Source organism: Cucurbita pepo, chromosome LG10 (assembly GCF_002806865.2).
Source record: "Cucurbita pepo subsp. pepo cultivar mu-cu-16 chromosome LG10, ASM280686v2, whole genome shotgun sequence".
Lineage (NCBI taxonomy): Eukaryota > Viridiplantae > Streptophyta > Magnoliopsida > Cucurbitales > Cucurbitaceae > Cucurbita > Cucurbita pepo.
In genome coordinates this window covers 3,435,983-3,450,695 of record NC_036647.1, presented here as the reverse complement: position 1 = coordinate 3,450,695, position 14,713 = coordinate 3,435,983, and the positions used below count along the sequence as shown (strand labels likewise).

Genomic DNA, 14,713 nt, shown 5'->3' with positions numbered 1-14,713 from the left:
CTTTTAACTTCCCAATATTAACTAGATAATAACAATAAATAATAATTTAAAATTATTAAAATTTATTAAATACAAAATTGTAAAATTACGAATAAGACCTCAATAATTGATTTCATTATATAAATACCATCCATCAATCGTCATCGCTACGACTCCAGCCCAATGGGCCTATATTCTGTGCGCGTGCATAGCACGATCCCAAGCATGAGATCCGCGAACAAAAAAACAGCGCGTGCTATCACGCAACTAAAGTGTAGAGAAAAAGCTCTAGACTGCCAACCACAGGATTACGAGGGGTCCAACGCCGACACGTAGGCCGAAAAGCGTCAAAAATTCCTAAACCAATCGATCGACACATGTTTTGTGGCCCCACACGAACTTTTGGAACCAATGAGAATCCCCAACACCCATCTTCTCATGCCACGTGTCACTATCACCTCCACTCCTTCAATTTTCGTTTGCCCAATTTATTTTTATGTTTTGTATATTTTTTCATAAACTAAAATTCGTAATTTTTCTGGTTCGCTGTCTACTTCACCACTTCTCCTTCTCCCTTCCGTTTCTCTGCACTTTCCACCATTGCCGCTCTTTTTTCCCCCCCGTTCTTCAGAGCTAGGGTTCCGTCGAATGAATCACTGACCTTCAATTTCAGTTCCGGGTGGAAGGATTTTCTTCTTCTTCATGGCTAATTCCCTGCCTTTACCTGAACTCGTTTTCATCTCACCGAAGCGTCTTCTATCTTCTTCCAGTCCCAGTTCTTCGCTCAATAGGATTCCTTTTTCTAGAAGTTGTAGGCTTAGTGTTCTTCTTCGCACGAAGGTCCGGGCTGTCAGAGAAAACGGTGTGGTTGCTGAAGGGAGAGAGAATCAGCTGAGCAAGGAAGTTAATGGATATGGACTTGGAAGTAACGGAGCTGCTTACAGTGCGAATGGTAGTTACAGGGATAATGGTTGGGTTAATGGCGGAGTTACGGTTGTGGAGAGTGAGAGTGGTGGAAGCAATGGGACATTGGTGAAGTATGTTAATGGAAATGGTGTTGCTGCGACGGTGGTGGGGGAAATTCAAGCTTCGAAGTCGATGGAGGAGGGCAGGAAGAAGAGGATAGAGGAGATTGGTAAAGAAGAGGCTTGGTTTAAGCGGAGTGACCAGCAACAGGTCGAGGTTTGATTCTGATTAATTGATTCTTTGCTCAGTTTCTGCTTGTTTCTCGTTTTTATTTCTTGATTCCATTGGCGGTGAGGTTCTATGTAGTCCGGTGGTTTTTATCTTCAAACGTCATATAGCTAGTATATGTGCACGTACAATCTCTGATCAGGAATTGCTTGAACAGCCTATTTGGGAGGTCCCAAATCCTAGATTCGAGCTTCATTTGGGTGTACCGAATTTTACATGACACTGAACTGGGAGATAATGGCTTCAACCATTTCCATTTTAACCTCTCCTTTAATTTTGATAATCCCAATTTCGGGCGTGGTTAATCAAAATTACTACCTGAACCCACAATTAAAGGGTGGTAACGAATCAATTGGATTACTCTTAAACTTTTGGGTCTAATTGGGATTTAGTTATCCGTCAAAGTTCATAATACCTTCTATTATCTGCTCCTTTAGTAGTGTGTAATCACATTTCGCTCCTTGAAAATAGAAGTGTTTCACTTTAATTGTCAAATGCAATCTTAACTACAGGTGTATAAAATTCTCAGAGTAAGCATTATGATTTTAAAATAAGATTGCATCAGTCTTGGTAATGTCCTCGTGATGTAAGTTGCAATCTGAGTGCTTCTTGATGAAAAGCGGCACGTTTTGGGACTTGTTTTTTCATTATGAAACTATAAAAAACCTGGTAGTTTAAGTATGAAGCATCAACATTGCTTTGCGTTTTCCTCCATATTTTAGGTAATTTTAATCTCTCCTTTTTATTTTAGGTTGCATTTTATTCCACACTTTTGGTCAGTGTATAGGTCTTTTGTATTTCATTGCTATGTATATTTTCTGTTGGGGTTTTCAGGTTTCTGTGGCACCCGGTGGACGCTGGAATAGATTTAAAACATATTCAACAATTCAGAGAACCTTGGAGATATGGGGATTTGTTTTTACTTTTATCATTAAGGCTTGGCTTAACAATCAGAAATTTACTTATCGAGGTGAGCCCTTTTGCAACATGAATGCTGAACACACTCCGAAAATTTCCCTTCTGGATTCGATAGTACTATTGGAGGATATGAATGTTTCCTTCATTTCACGGTCTATAATTTTCTTTTAGGAGGAATGACAGAAGAGAAGAAGGTTGCAAGAAGAAAGATCCAAGCTAAATGGTTGAAAGAAAACATTTTAAGATTAGGTCCAACGTTTATTAAAATTGGCCAGCAATTTTCCACAAGAGTGGACATTCTACCACAAGAATATGTTGACCAGTTGTCGGAGCTTCAGGTTATTATCTCTCTTATTTATGCTTTTACCTTTCTGTGGTTAGGCCTGTTGCATATAAATTATATATGTTTTCAATTCGAACAATGTAATATTTCAATGAACTTTGCTTAGACTGATGGATTCTCATGTTCAATTCAGGATCAAGTTCCTCCTTTCCCATCTGAGACAGCAATATCAATAGTTGAAGAAGAGCTTGGAGGTCCTTTGGCCAATATATTTGATCAGTTTGATCATGAACCGATTGCTGCTGCTAGTCTTGGTAAACTCGATTCACATTTTCTGTAGCTTATCGTGATATATGTTAGGAAATTTAGTTTAGCTAAAGCATTTTGAAATTCTCTGTTTGGTGGCTTATTTGAATGCTTAATATGGGTAATCTCTTTGTTCAGGTCAGGTTCATCGTGCAAGATTGAAGGGGCAGGAAGTTGTGGTGAAAGTGCAAAGGCCAAGTCTAAAGGAACTCTTTGATATTGATCTTAAGAACCTAAGGGTTAGTTTCATTATTGGCTGAAATTTGTACTTTTACTTCTCTGTGGGTGCTCAGAAATCAGAAATATAGTGATTTCATCTTGTAACACTGCATTTTTTTTGGTTTCTATTTCCTGCTGTAGTTGATGATATTGCCAATGATACTTTTTTCTGGCTAGGAATTTTCTTATACCTTCTGTTTTCAAAATTTTAATAAATTGTGGTAAATATATTAATTTGTTTGTCACTAAACTATGACAGTGCTCTTCTAAAATGCAAAGGCACCTAGGGGTACTAAAATATCATGGCGGGAGTTGTCTTGGACAGGGTGGAATTCCTTTTTCAGGCTGTATTTTTCTAATTGTCAAATTATTGTTAAAATATTTTAGGGATATTTCATTACCTTACCTTACCTTACCTTTTGGTCTTCCCTTACAAAAATAGAGACTTTCAGTAACCTTATACAATTGCAAAACCAGGCTCTACACTTGTACCCAGCATCTTTTCAATGTAGGACTTTGTCTAGGGAACTCTGATCCATTTAGTCGAATCTTTCTCAAAATCAATCTTATTAGTCAACCCTCCCTTCTTAGAATACAAATAAAGATGAAGAGAAGGAAGCAAGTGACATACATTTGTTGACAAAATGAAAGGTGGAAAAGGAGCTAAAGAGGAGGGAGAGAGAATAAGAAGAAGAAAACAGAGACAATAGAACTTTTGTGTTAGAAAATGTAGAAAAGGTGTTGAAGTATTAAGAAAAAATTATGGACCTCTCTAAGTTGTGCAAAGGACTTGCCTGCTGACATTTGAAACACTGAACTATATGTTTATCACATCCAAATTGCTTTACGATCGTTGAACTTGCATGGTAGAAAGGAATTTTTGGTATGCATCAAAACCTTCGATATTTAATTTTATTTCAGGTCATAGCAGAATACCTTCAGAAAATTGACCCAAAGTCGGATGGTGCAAAGAGAGACTGGGTTGCTATATATGATGAGTGTGCTAACGTCCTGTATCAGGTATCAACACTCCCTCACCTATTACTCTGAGAGACGAGCCCCCCTACGTTAGATGGATGTAAAATTTTATTGCAAACCTGCAGATTTATTTTGATAAAGCATTAAATCCCTTGTTTATTTCTTTCAAATTCTTAGCCAGTGTGTTTAAATTCTCATTGTATCAAATATTATGTTAATTTCAGGAGATAGACTACACCAAGGAAGCAGCTAATGCTGAGCGGTTTGCAAGCAACTTTAAAAACTCGGACTATGTGAAAGTTCCATCAATATTATGGGACTATACTACCCCACAGGTGTTATCACTTAGTTTGTACAATTTAACAATTATTACGTTTGGAAAATTGTTCTTACCTCTATTGTTTCATTTTGAAATGACTGCAGGTTCTGACTATGGAGTATGTTCCTGGAATTAAAATAAATAAGGTTAAAGCTCTGGATCAACTAGGCATTGATCGAAAACGGTCAGTATCACCTACAATTTGTTATTTCCTTCATGATAATTGCAGGAAATGAACTCATTGTTATCATTGGTTTCTTATGTGATATAGGTTAGGTCGTTATGCCGTTGAATCTTACCTGGAGCAAATTCTGTCTCATGGATTCTTCCATGCAGATCCTGTGAGCTCTAATTACTACATCTTGTTTAAGTTAATTCTAGTCTTAAAAAATGTAGGATTTTCTTGTGTACTTGATTATGGATAAAGTTGGTTCCGTGCCGGTGCCTACGAGAATTCATAGAACTTCATTCAAAGTATCCCATATGTTAGATACACAAACTTGAATTATGTTGAATTTATAAAGCCAAAAATCTACGGTGAAGCTTCTAATTGACTCTGCCTGCTTTTACTGTTGTACATATAAAGAACCTACATTACCGTCGGTGCATTGAAGTCGTACCCTTATATCTGTAGCTACCCATCTAATCATTGCTTTGGAGCACCTAATCTGTCGTGGTTATATTACAAACTATTTCACGACCAAGGTTTAAGATTTTATGTCATTTGGAAATAATCTGAAATCTTGTAAAATGACACGTGAATGGATATACCAGTCAGATCAATTGAACTGTTTTCAATTAGAAAAAGAAACAAAAAAACTTTTCATATCAATATTTTTAACAGGACGAAATCCTCAAGTTTTCAATTCATCTGCTCTGGAAGATAATTTTGAATTAATATTCATATGGTCAACCTTCTAAGATCTAGCCTTGCTTACAACAGTCTCTAGACGTTTGTGAATGTGGGTTATCGGGATGAGGTTACTCCTATTTTTCTTTCCTTTTAGAATTGACGACAGAAATTTTGTACCTTTTTCAGCATCCTGGGAATATTGCTGTCGATGACGTCAATGGAGGAAGGTTGATCTTTTATGATTTTGGAATGATGGGAAGGTACTAGCCTGTCCTCCTTCCATGAAATTAACCCTCGAACAGAAAAATAACAGAAGGAAAGAAAAAAAGAAAAAAAAAAAAAAAAAAAAAAAAAAAAAAANACATATTGCTGTGTGTTGGTGTCTTGCAGTATCAGTTCAAATATCAGAGAGGGTTTGTTGGAAACGTTCTATGGAGTGTATGAGAAAGATCCAGACAGGGTACTGAATTTCTTAAAATGCACCATTGGCTTTCATTCCACCACATGAAGTTTATTTCTGTTTCTGTCACCTTAAGTTGACGTACCAATACCATCGTTTATTCCTTTTAACGTTCAGTTGTTTACAAGAATCCTACATTATTGCAGGTTCTTCAAGCAATGGTTCAAATGGGAGTTCTTGTGCCTACTGGAGATATGACGGCTGTTAAACGAACAGCTCAATTCTTCCTCAACAGGTATATTGAAGAGAAACTTGAATAAACTTTAGAGGATACCTTGTGGATCGATATTCATTTCTTTCATTCTTTCTTTATCCTGTTACTTTTTTTGGGTGGTAGTTGTTAGATATGAAACACATTTCTTTTTCCCTTCCCTTTTGTAATAAGAAAATCTCCAAACTGAGGGGGAGGGGTTAAAAGGAACTCCTCCCATTGGTAAAACAATGAGTCCATACTATAATTATGATAGGGAAAAACTTCAACTGAGAGCCAAATTAAAAAAACAGAAAGAGAGAGAGAGATTCAAAAAAGCTTTTGAAGGGCCTTTCTTTATCACTGAAAAATCTGTTCATGAGGATTTTTATTTTAATGTTTTGACAAACTTAACAATCATACGGTGTTATTTTATCTCTTAAGAGTACATACCATATTAGGAATCAATCAGAGAGTTCAATGAGATAAGCAGGTTGCATTCAGTATTTAGGAAATTGACACTGCTTATAATTATGCTTTCAGTTAGATGTCTACTGTAGTATTGTAATTTTTGTCGCGCTTAACCTGAAAACTTGATTTATTGTACTTATCATGGGCAGTATGTTTAATGGTGACTTGTTTGAACTAAGCAAGCAACTATGATCAATTCTGCACGAATTTTCTGACCATGGAATCTTGAATTCGAGTTCCCAGTTTTGAAGAACGTCTGGCTGCACAGAGAAGGGAGAGAGAGATGGCAACCGCAGAGCTTGGTTTTAAGAAACCATTGACAAAGGAGGAAAAGTTAACGAAAAAAAAGGAACGCCTAGCTGCAATTGGTATGTAATAACCCAGTTGAGCACCCCAGTGTCCAATTATGCTTTAATTGTTTCCTTTTCTTATTATTATAATAATTATTTTTATGAAGAAAAAAAAAACTCCCGGTATGCTTCACACGGTGAAAAACAAAAGAGTCTATGTATAAATATCTAATCTAAGTGCTTATCAGGTGATTACTAAGTTTTTCCTTTGAACCTATATGAAAAAATACTTATGATAAGAAAAACTTTCAATTTTGTGTCTAGTAAGCCCGTGAATTTTGAAAAAAATGTTGAATTGGTCAACGACTTTATTATACAAAAATTAAGGGATTTATTTGATACAAAATTGAAAGTTGGTAGATTTATTACACTTTTTTAAAGTTTAAAATCTATTGGATACAAAATTAATAGTTGGATGTATTAGACACTTTGTAATGATTAAATAGACATAAAGTTTCAAACTAAACTTGTAATTTTACCATGTTAAAACATTGTTTTGAAATACCTGATGCTACAAAAACCCACAGTGAACTTGTGTCTGCTCTCCCACTTATAGTTGTTGCACTCTCCTAACAGGGGAAGATCTATTAGCCATTTCAGCAGATCAACCATTTCGGTTTCCTGCCACATTCACATTTGTTGTTAGAGCATTTTCAGGTAATTTGCAAGAAATATGAACGGTTGCAAAATCTTTTGAATAATGTTTAACGCTGAAAAAAAAAAAATCTCTGCAGTACTAGATGGCATTGGGAAGGGCCTTGACCCACGATTTGATATTACTGAAATTGCCAAACCGTGAGTTCTGTCTGAGCTCTAAATTACATTTAACTCCTTTCATCTTTGACATTTTAGTTTGTGCAAGTTTTTCTGTTTATCTTACTCGGTTTAATTTTCGTCTTTTAGATATGCTCTGGAATTATTGAAGTTTCGGGAAGCCGGGATTGAAGTTGCCTTGAAGGTTAACATGATTATCTTTTTACATGTTGTCTTATTTCATATAATTCATTTATCGCTATCTTGATGACTTCTTACAAATGCTCAGGATTTCAGAAAGAGATGGGACAGGCAGGCTCGTGCATTCTATAACTTATTTAGACAGGCCGAAAGAGTTGAAAAACTTGCTGAAATTATCCAAAGACTGGTAATGATTACAAACCTTTCTGAAATGAATGAGTTTGTCAAACTTCAATTTACCTTTTCAAGTTTTGAATATGGGACCTCAATTTTATTTAATCAACAGGAGAAAGGTGATCTCAAGCTTAGAGTTCGGGCTTTGGAATCTGAAAGAGCGTTCCAACGTGTTGCAACAGTTCAGNAGAGCATTCCAACGTGTTGCAACAGTTCAGAAGACGCTAGGAAATGTGAGTTTTTCAGTTGGTTCACATGCTTGCCTGGTAGCCTGTTTGCATGTCAACATATTTTGACCACATTAGCAGTTTAGATCCATAGAGATCATACAGATTTCCCATCCTTGTACGCATGAAGGATGGGAGGTCCATCAAGATCCAAATAGAAATTTTTCGTGAAAGTTGAGAGATAAACATTTTTTAGACCTTTAGAAAACCAGCATAACTTTCAGTATATGTTGGATCGATTATGTCTGGCTAGTTCAATATTCCAATTTCCACATTTTGACTATGAACAGGCTATAGCTGCTGGAAGTCTAATCAACCTTGCAACAATATTATATATCAATTCGATTCGGGTAAGATGTTCTCTTATTTACTCTGAAATTGCTGCCACCGTTATTTCCACGTGATTATTGAATAGTTTCAATGCTTTTTTCCAGACGCCTGCCACTATTGCGTACATCTTTTGTGCCTTTTTCGGGTTTCAAGTGCTCTTCGGTCTTATCAAGGTCAAAAGATTAGATGAACGGGAGAGGTTGATAACAGGGACGGCTTGAAAAATAGGTGAGTAATTCCGTGCTCCCTTCCTCCACCCCTCTCGTGACATGACATTGCCCTCGCATGTGGATCCAATTCCTTGAAAATTATAAGTTGAATTTCAAGTGATCCCGATCATGACGACCTTCTAAATCAACATGTTTCAGGTTTCCGAGTTATGATTCCCAGCAAATGAATCTACTTATAATCCATCATCAAATTGTAGATAGAAGGCACGAGTCTGTAGATTGAGGTATAAATCATCTAAAGATTACATTAGATGATTATGGGTTGAAAAAGTGAGCACTTCTTCCGAGCTTGCTGAAATCTTATCACACGAATTAATTTTCACCATATGGTTGGTTAACCAGCTCTGTTTCTGAGTATTTTGAGCTCCCCTCGTATGCACTCCCCAGGTGTGTCGTCAAGTCTCGCAGCAGTTATATTTTTAAACAATCGAGTGTCGAAATTGGAATGATGTTTGTACCGTTCTTATTAAACATTGGAAGATGTCAATATATTATGCAGAATGCTGCTGCATAGAGTTATTTGTCTCCCCTCGTTAATGTACATATGTAGATGCAAGAGGTAATTCAATTCTGAGTCCCATTTCCGGGGCCCCCCTTTTTTTGTTGCTTATTTCATTATCTCGTCTTTCTTCGCACTACAATTGGGCCGCAAAAGGTACCATGAAGATCGGAACTTAAAGTTTTTCGTTGTAAACTACAGTTACTTATAAAAGGTTTATCCTTGACTTATTAGAAGAGCATCGTTTGCACTGTAATTTTTCCCACCGAAGTAGATAGTTTACATAGTGTATGAGTTATGCGACTTTGCACCACCGAAGAGAGTTGCTGACTGTAGACAGCCTTCTTCATGTTTGAAACATTTTATTTTATCCCATCCTTAGCACTTAACATCTACTATGTTCACATCAAGACCTTCTCTTTATTCTTTGAAGTACGAAAGCTCTATTTATTAGGCAGCCAGAAACGTCATCTTCGGAGGAGTTGCAGTTTCCACAGAGGAAAGAAGTTTGAGGTTTGAAATTAACGAAATCGACTTAAGAGAGAGAGAGAGGCTTACCAAATTGAAGGGTTTAACGGAACCCACCACTAGTTCATTGGATTTCGCACGTCCGTGCCCAACCTGAGCGAAGTAGAAGAAGAAAATCAGAAAGATAGCAAATCGTAGGGATCTCATTGAGTGGAGAAAGTTTAGCTGTCAACTAGGATGGAGTAAGTAGCGTTTTATAAGATGAAGCAACTTCTTCAGATCATGGGATTCAGAACTAGACAGGCACCGACAAGACAAGATCTTGAAAGCTTCTTCAGACAAAAATATTATACTGGTACAACTGATCTCTATTCTCATTGATACATGTGCTTTTATGAAATTGAGCTTGCTTTTGACCTGTCGCCTGATTCCTTGGCAGCGAAGCTCGACCCTCAAGGGTATGGGTTGGCTTTCTTTGGTGCCTTTGTCGCATGCATCCATAAACAAAATGAGGGGAGCTGATGTGCGTGGAAAGTTGTCATTGATTTGGTTTTATCCTCAAGATTCTCCGAGCTGTCACTTCTCTCTTGGTCTGGTTGCTGATCCACCCTCACGTTGCTACCCACTCGCTCACCCCCCACCGCCAGCCTACAGGTTTGAGCTTTTTTTTTTCCTTCCATCTTTTTGCAATTTTATTTACTGAATAGGGAAGTCAAATTAGCCATATAAGAGCATCAGATTGTGAGTAGGCAGTGGCCATTTTCTGTCATTTGAATCCCGCAGTGCAGATCTTATCTGGAAAATCATGAACAATATAATAGAATAATTTGGTCAATATGCTAGGAAAGTCCCATGAGATCCCATTTTCTGTCATTAAAATCACGTAGTGATGCTTTTATGTAGAAATTCGTGAACATTTCAACAGAATGATTTTGTCAATTTATTAGGAGGGCACAATGTGATCGTTTCTATGCTTTAAAAGGAATCATTTTCTTTATGTGTGAGTGCGACTTAGGTAATGTGCTATCATAGTTTTATTTATCTGTTTATTTGAAGGGAAGAAATCTCAAATCCATAGAATATTGCAAAGTGTGTTATAAAATGTATTTAAATAGAGGATGGGTTTGTTAACTAAATCATGAAATTGTATTTCATTTGGCTCATTAGCTATTCAGAAGCTTGTTTATATTATTCTGACATGACATTGAAATTCCCACTGCTTTAAATTATTGATGTTTTTTGCTTAAAGGCATTTAGTCACGTTCTCGGAATTCTATTAGACCTCGGATAGAGCTTTTCCAAAACTCGGTCTACCTCTTCATTATTAATCACATTATGTTAAGAGTGCAGAAACCTTAGTCTTTGTTTGAACAGCCAAAAAGGTTCCCAATATCAAATGTCTAAATAGAATTATGATTTCCTTTGCTTTGAATTTTAGATAGATATGCTCTTAGCCTGTAACGGAGGGGAATCAAACTTGTAACATTAATTATATTTTGCTTGAGAAACCAGACCTTCTATAGTTGGCTTGGGCCATACTTACTGTGAAAAAAAAAAAAAAAAAAAAAAAAACCTTTGGAAATTTTGAATCATTGTTTAGAGGACTTATTTATCGTGAGATCCCATGTTAGTTAGAGAGAGGAACGAAGCATTCTTTATAAGGGTGTGGAAACCTCTCCCTAGCAGACGTGTTTTAAAATCGGTGGGCATAAGCTGTTACAAATAGTTAAGAGCTAGTCACCAAGCGGTATGCCAACGAGGACGCTGGGCTTTCAAGGAGGGTGGATTGTGAGATCTCATATTAGTTGGAGAGAGGAACGAAGCGTTCTTTATAAGAGTATAGAAACCTCTCCCTAGTAGACGCATTTTGAAATTGTGAGGTTGATGACGAATACGTAACGGATCAAACGAAGAATATCTACCGACGGTAAACTTAGACTATTACATTTCTTCTCCTTTATCCAATCACTTTTCAGCTTCTACCCTGTCTATATCAAGAGTTTATGATATAAATTTGTGTATTTGTTGAATGCTTAAGCCAAGCTTGTTGTGTTGTTCAAGTAAGCAGGTTTGGATGGAGCCAAGCCAACGGAAAAAAGAGGTGGGGGGGGCACCTTTTTTCCCCCTCAAAAAGACAGAGTTGCCACTTGCTGCGCTCTGGTGGATGGTTATGTGTGTGTCCAAGTGAGAATATGGCCAGCAATAAGGCCAAAACTGTCAGGTACTCTAGCTGTTACATTTTCACAAAGGCCAAACTGGCAATGCAAATGAGATAAATTTTTAGTGTTTTTATGTGCACATTTCTTCAAAAAATTATTCGTGTTTTTAGGAAATATGTTTAAATGTTTGAAAAGTATTAGGAAGTTCTTTTTTGAGAAAAACATATATTTTATATTTATTGTTAAAAGGCTGAAAATTTTATATTTTTGATGCTCGAGATGTTGAATAGTGTATATCACTTGATTGATGTCTCTATTGTGAGTAACTACAAATTAAACTTAAAATGAAAGATAACCATTGATGAGTTAATTTCATCCGCTTCAAACTAGTGGAAAACAATTTTTGTTTCCTTAAAAGCATATTTTGTTTTTGGATAATGATAGAAAATATTGCTAATTGGCGTATAAAATAATTTTGTTAATTGGTGAATGATGCATAATAATAATAATAATAATAATAATAATAAAAAAATTGTCATCAGAACAAACAATCCCTTCATTTTTCCTCCAATATTTAGAAAATAATAATAGTTATAAAAAAAAAAAAAAAAAGACAGCTTCTTGCTTAAAAGTTGTCATTTCTAGCTATCTTATTATTTAATTTATTTCAATTCCACGTCTCCTTTGGCATTTTTTTTTGGGTAAAATAAAAATATTTATTTGAGATAGTCAACAACAAACGTGGAAAATTAAAAAATTAGGAATGAAAAGTCATAATCCTATATTGTTCTAAAATGAAAAATTAAATCTTTCACCTCATTAATATTAACATAAATCTATATAGTTTTTTTGTAATAAAATTTATACTGACCTTATTTTAAATTCATTTTATTTTAGTCATTATATCTTTAATAAACTTTAAAATCAATTTTTAAGATTAGTTTGAATTTATACTTTTATTAAACTTGGTAAGGTACCTAAAGTAAAAACACATTGAGGATATGGTAAAAAATTTATAGAAGAAATACTAGGCAATATATATATACTTTTAAAATTTTAATAATAATAATAATAAAATAAATTTAAAATAAGACAAGTAATAATTTGATGTCCATAATTTAGAAACCAACAAATAAAGTTATAATTCACTTATTTTGGTAAAATTTGAACTTCAACGTTCAGGAGTAGAAACAAGAATACAGAAAGCAGAGGAATTTGTTGGCTGTTATTCGAACGAAAATAGAAAATAAATAAATTAAATAAATAAAAAGAATATATATTGTTAAAATAAATTGCTTAGCTGTTATCCACTCCATTACGTGAAAACCTCCATTATTATCTGCGTAACTGAAGGGAAGAAAAAAAAAGAAAAAAAAAAGAAAAGAAATAGCACAGTTGCAGAGCAGCTCAACGCCAGCTGATTCCTCCTCCTTCTGCGGCCGTCGTCTTCTCCATCCATCAAGAGGAAGAAGAAGAAGAAGAAGAAGAAGAAGAAGAAGAAGAAGAGGAAGAAGAAGAAGCCGTCTTTGAGTTTCACTGTAGTTTTTGACCTGAAATCGACTTATCTTTTACTCTTTCTTCCCCAACCCAGCTGAGCTGACGGCGTCAATTCGGCGTTACTGTGGAGGAGAGAGAATGTGGGGGCGAGGGAGGAGAGAGAGAGAGAGAGGGATGGAGATGGCCTCGGAGCCGGAGAGTAGTTTTGGAGCATTGCCATTTTATTTGACTGTGCTTTACTTGCCTTTCACACTCTCAACCTGACCAAAACCGCCATTTTTAACGCTTTCTCTTTCTTCTTCTTCTTCTCTCTCTCTCTCTCTCTCTCTCTCTCTCTCTATTATTTGTCTGCATTCTGATGAACATATACTCCTATTCTATCTAAACTCTCTTTCTCTTCTTTTCTTGGCATTCAATCTGGTTCTAGGGTTTCGAGTGCTCTTTTCTTCTAGCGTGGCCACACTTCCCCCTCTATGAATTATTAGGGCTTTCTTTTATTTTTCCCACATTCTCACCAATGAATATCATTGCTTATCTACATCACGCAGCTCTCTCTCTTAACTTCATTTTTCTGCTTATCCTCTTGGTTTCTTCAGCCTCCGATTCCGAACTCAACTCTCTGCTTGAATTCAAGAAGGGGATTCTCAAAGATCAGCACAATTCGGTCATCGGGAAGTGGGATTTGGCCTTCGTTTCGAATTCTGATGTTAACGGCTGCCCTTCGTCCTGGACTGGTGTGTCTTGCGATGAGAACGGTAATGTGTCTGCAATTGTGCTGGACCGGCTAGGCTTGGGTGGGGAGTTGAAGTTCCAGACTCTGATTGGGCTTAAGAGCCTTAAGAATTTGAGTCTTTCTGGAAATGATTTCACTGGACGGCTTGTTCCTGCTCTTGGGACTTTATCTAGTCTGCAGCATTTGGATCTGTCCTCTAATGGATTCTACGGGCCGATCCCGGAGCGGATCAATGATCTTTACAATCTGAACTATCTGAATTTCTCAGCAAATGACTTCAATGGTGGGTTTCCTGTTGGTAGATTGAATCTTAATCAGCTTAAGGTATTGGATTTGCACTCTAATCGACTTTATGGCAACATTGGCCTGTTGGTTTCCCAGCTGCGGAATGTGGAATATGTTGATTTAAGCCACAATGAGTTTTACGGAGGGCTTTCAGTTGGCTCCGAGAACATTTCGAGTTTGGCTAATACGTTGAGAATTTTCAATTTAAGTTACAATAGATTGAATGGTGGATTCTTTGACGTTGACTCTCTCATGTTATTCCGAAACTTGGTAGTTTTGGATATGGGTCATAATCAGATTATTGGGGAATTGCCTTCATTTGGGTCCTTGCCTAATTTGCGGACTGTGAGGCTTGATAACAATCTTTTATATGGCTCAGTGCCTGGGGAACTGCTAAACAGGTCTTTGCAATTGGAGGAATTGGATCTTAGTGGTAATGCCTTTACAGGTAAAGAATTTCTTGATTTGTTATCGCACTTTCTAAGCTTTACTGGAGATTGATTCATTTTAAGAAGGTGCATTTAAGTTTCTAACTTGTGATCTCCCAATTTGGATCTCTCTGGGATTTGCTCAAGGCATTGCACACATAATGGTTTTTTTTTTTTTTTTTTTTTTTTTTTTTTTTTTTTTTTTTTTT

At 36.3% G+C, this 14,713-nt stretch overlaps 2 protein-coding genes across 3 annotated transcripts in view; both read left to right on the top strand.

The window, feature by feature from the left end:
* The first annotated feature begins 502 nt into the window (after positions 1-502).
* LOC111803585 (protein ACTIVITY OF BC1 COMPLEX KINASE 8, chloroplastic-like) lies at positions 503-9,045 on the top strand. 2 transcript variants are annotated; one of them, XM_023688064.1, is made up of 22 exons: positions 503-1,155; positions 2,008-2,143; positions 2,263-2,429; positions 2,568-2,688; positions 2,819-2,919; positions 3,821-3,919; positions 4,102-4,212; positions 4,301-4,380; positions 4,468-4,537; positions 5,236-5,309; positions 5,440-5,509; positions 5,656-5,744; positions 6,414-6,538; positions 7,097-7,177; positions 7,255-7,315; positions 7,424-7,478; positions 7,563-7,661; positions 7,761-7,830; positions 7,862-7,881; positions 8,166-8,225; positions 8,310-8,433; positions 8,574-9,045. In XM_023688064.1, the coding sequence occupies exons 1-21, from the start codon at positions 682-684 to the stop codon at positions 8,424-8,426; spliced, it is 2,280 nt and encodes a 759-aa protein (XP_023543832.1). In that variant the 5' UTR covers positions 503-681; the 3' UTR covers positions 8,427-8,433; positions 8,574-9,045. The 2 variants fall into 2 exon arrangements, with proteins under 2 accessions (XP_023543832.1, XP_023543831.1); XM_023688063.1 differs by having other exon boundaries at positions 503-1,161.
* Positions 9,046-12,883: 3,838 nt separating this feature from the next.
* LOC111803718 (probable inactive receptor kinase At5g10020) overlaps positions 12,884-14,713 on the top strand; it is a 6,955-nt gene continuing 5,125 nt past the window's right edge. The window contains exon 1 of the mRNA XM_023688241.1: positions 12,884-14,524. Within this exon, the coding sequence (XP_023544009.1) occupies positions 13,576-14,524 (949 nt within the window). The 5' untranslated portion in view covers positions 12,884-13,575. The remainder of the gene's footprint in view (positions 14,525-14,713) is intronic.

Excerpts from the sequence above, each read along its gene's own strand:
- LOC111803585 (XM_023688063.1), top strand. The coding sequence starts at position 682 with ATGGCTAATTCCCTGCCTTTACCTGAACTCGTTTTCATCTCACCGAAG. Across the intron at positions 5,745-6,413 it reads GCTCAATTCTTCCTCAACAG|TTTTGAAGAACGTCTGGCTG; the intron begins GTATATTGAAGA and ends TCGAGTTCCCAG. Across the intron at positions 6,539-7,096 it reads GGAACGCCTAGCTGCAATTG|GGGAAGATCTATTAGCCATT; the intron begins GTATGTAATAAC and ends CTCTCCTAACAG.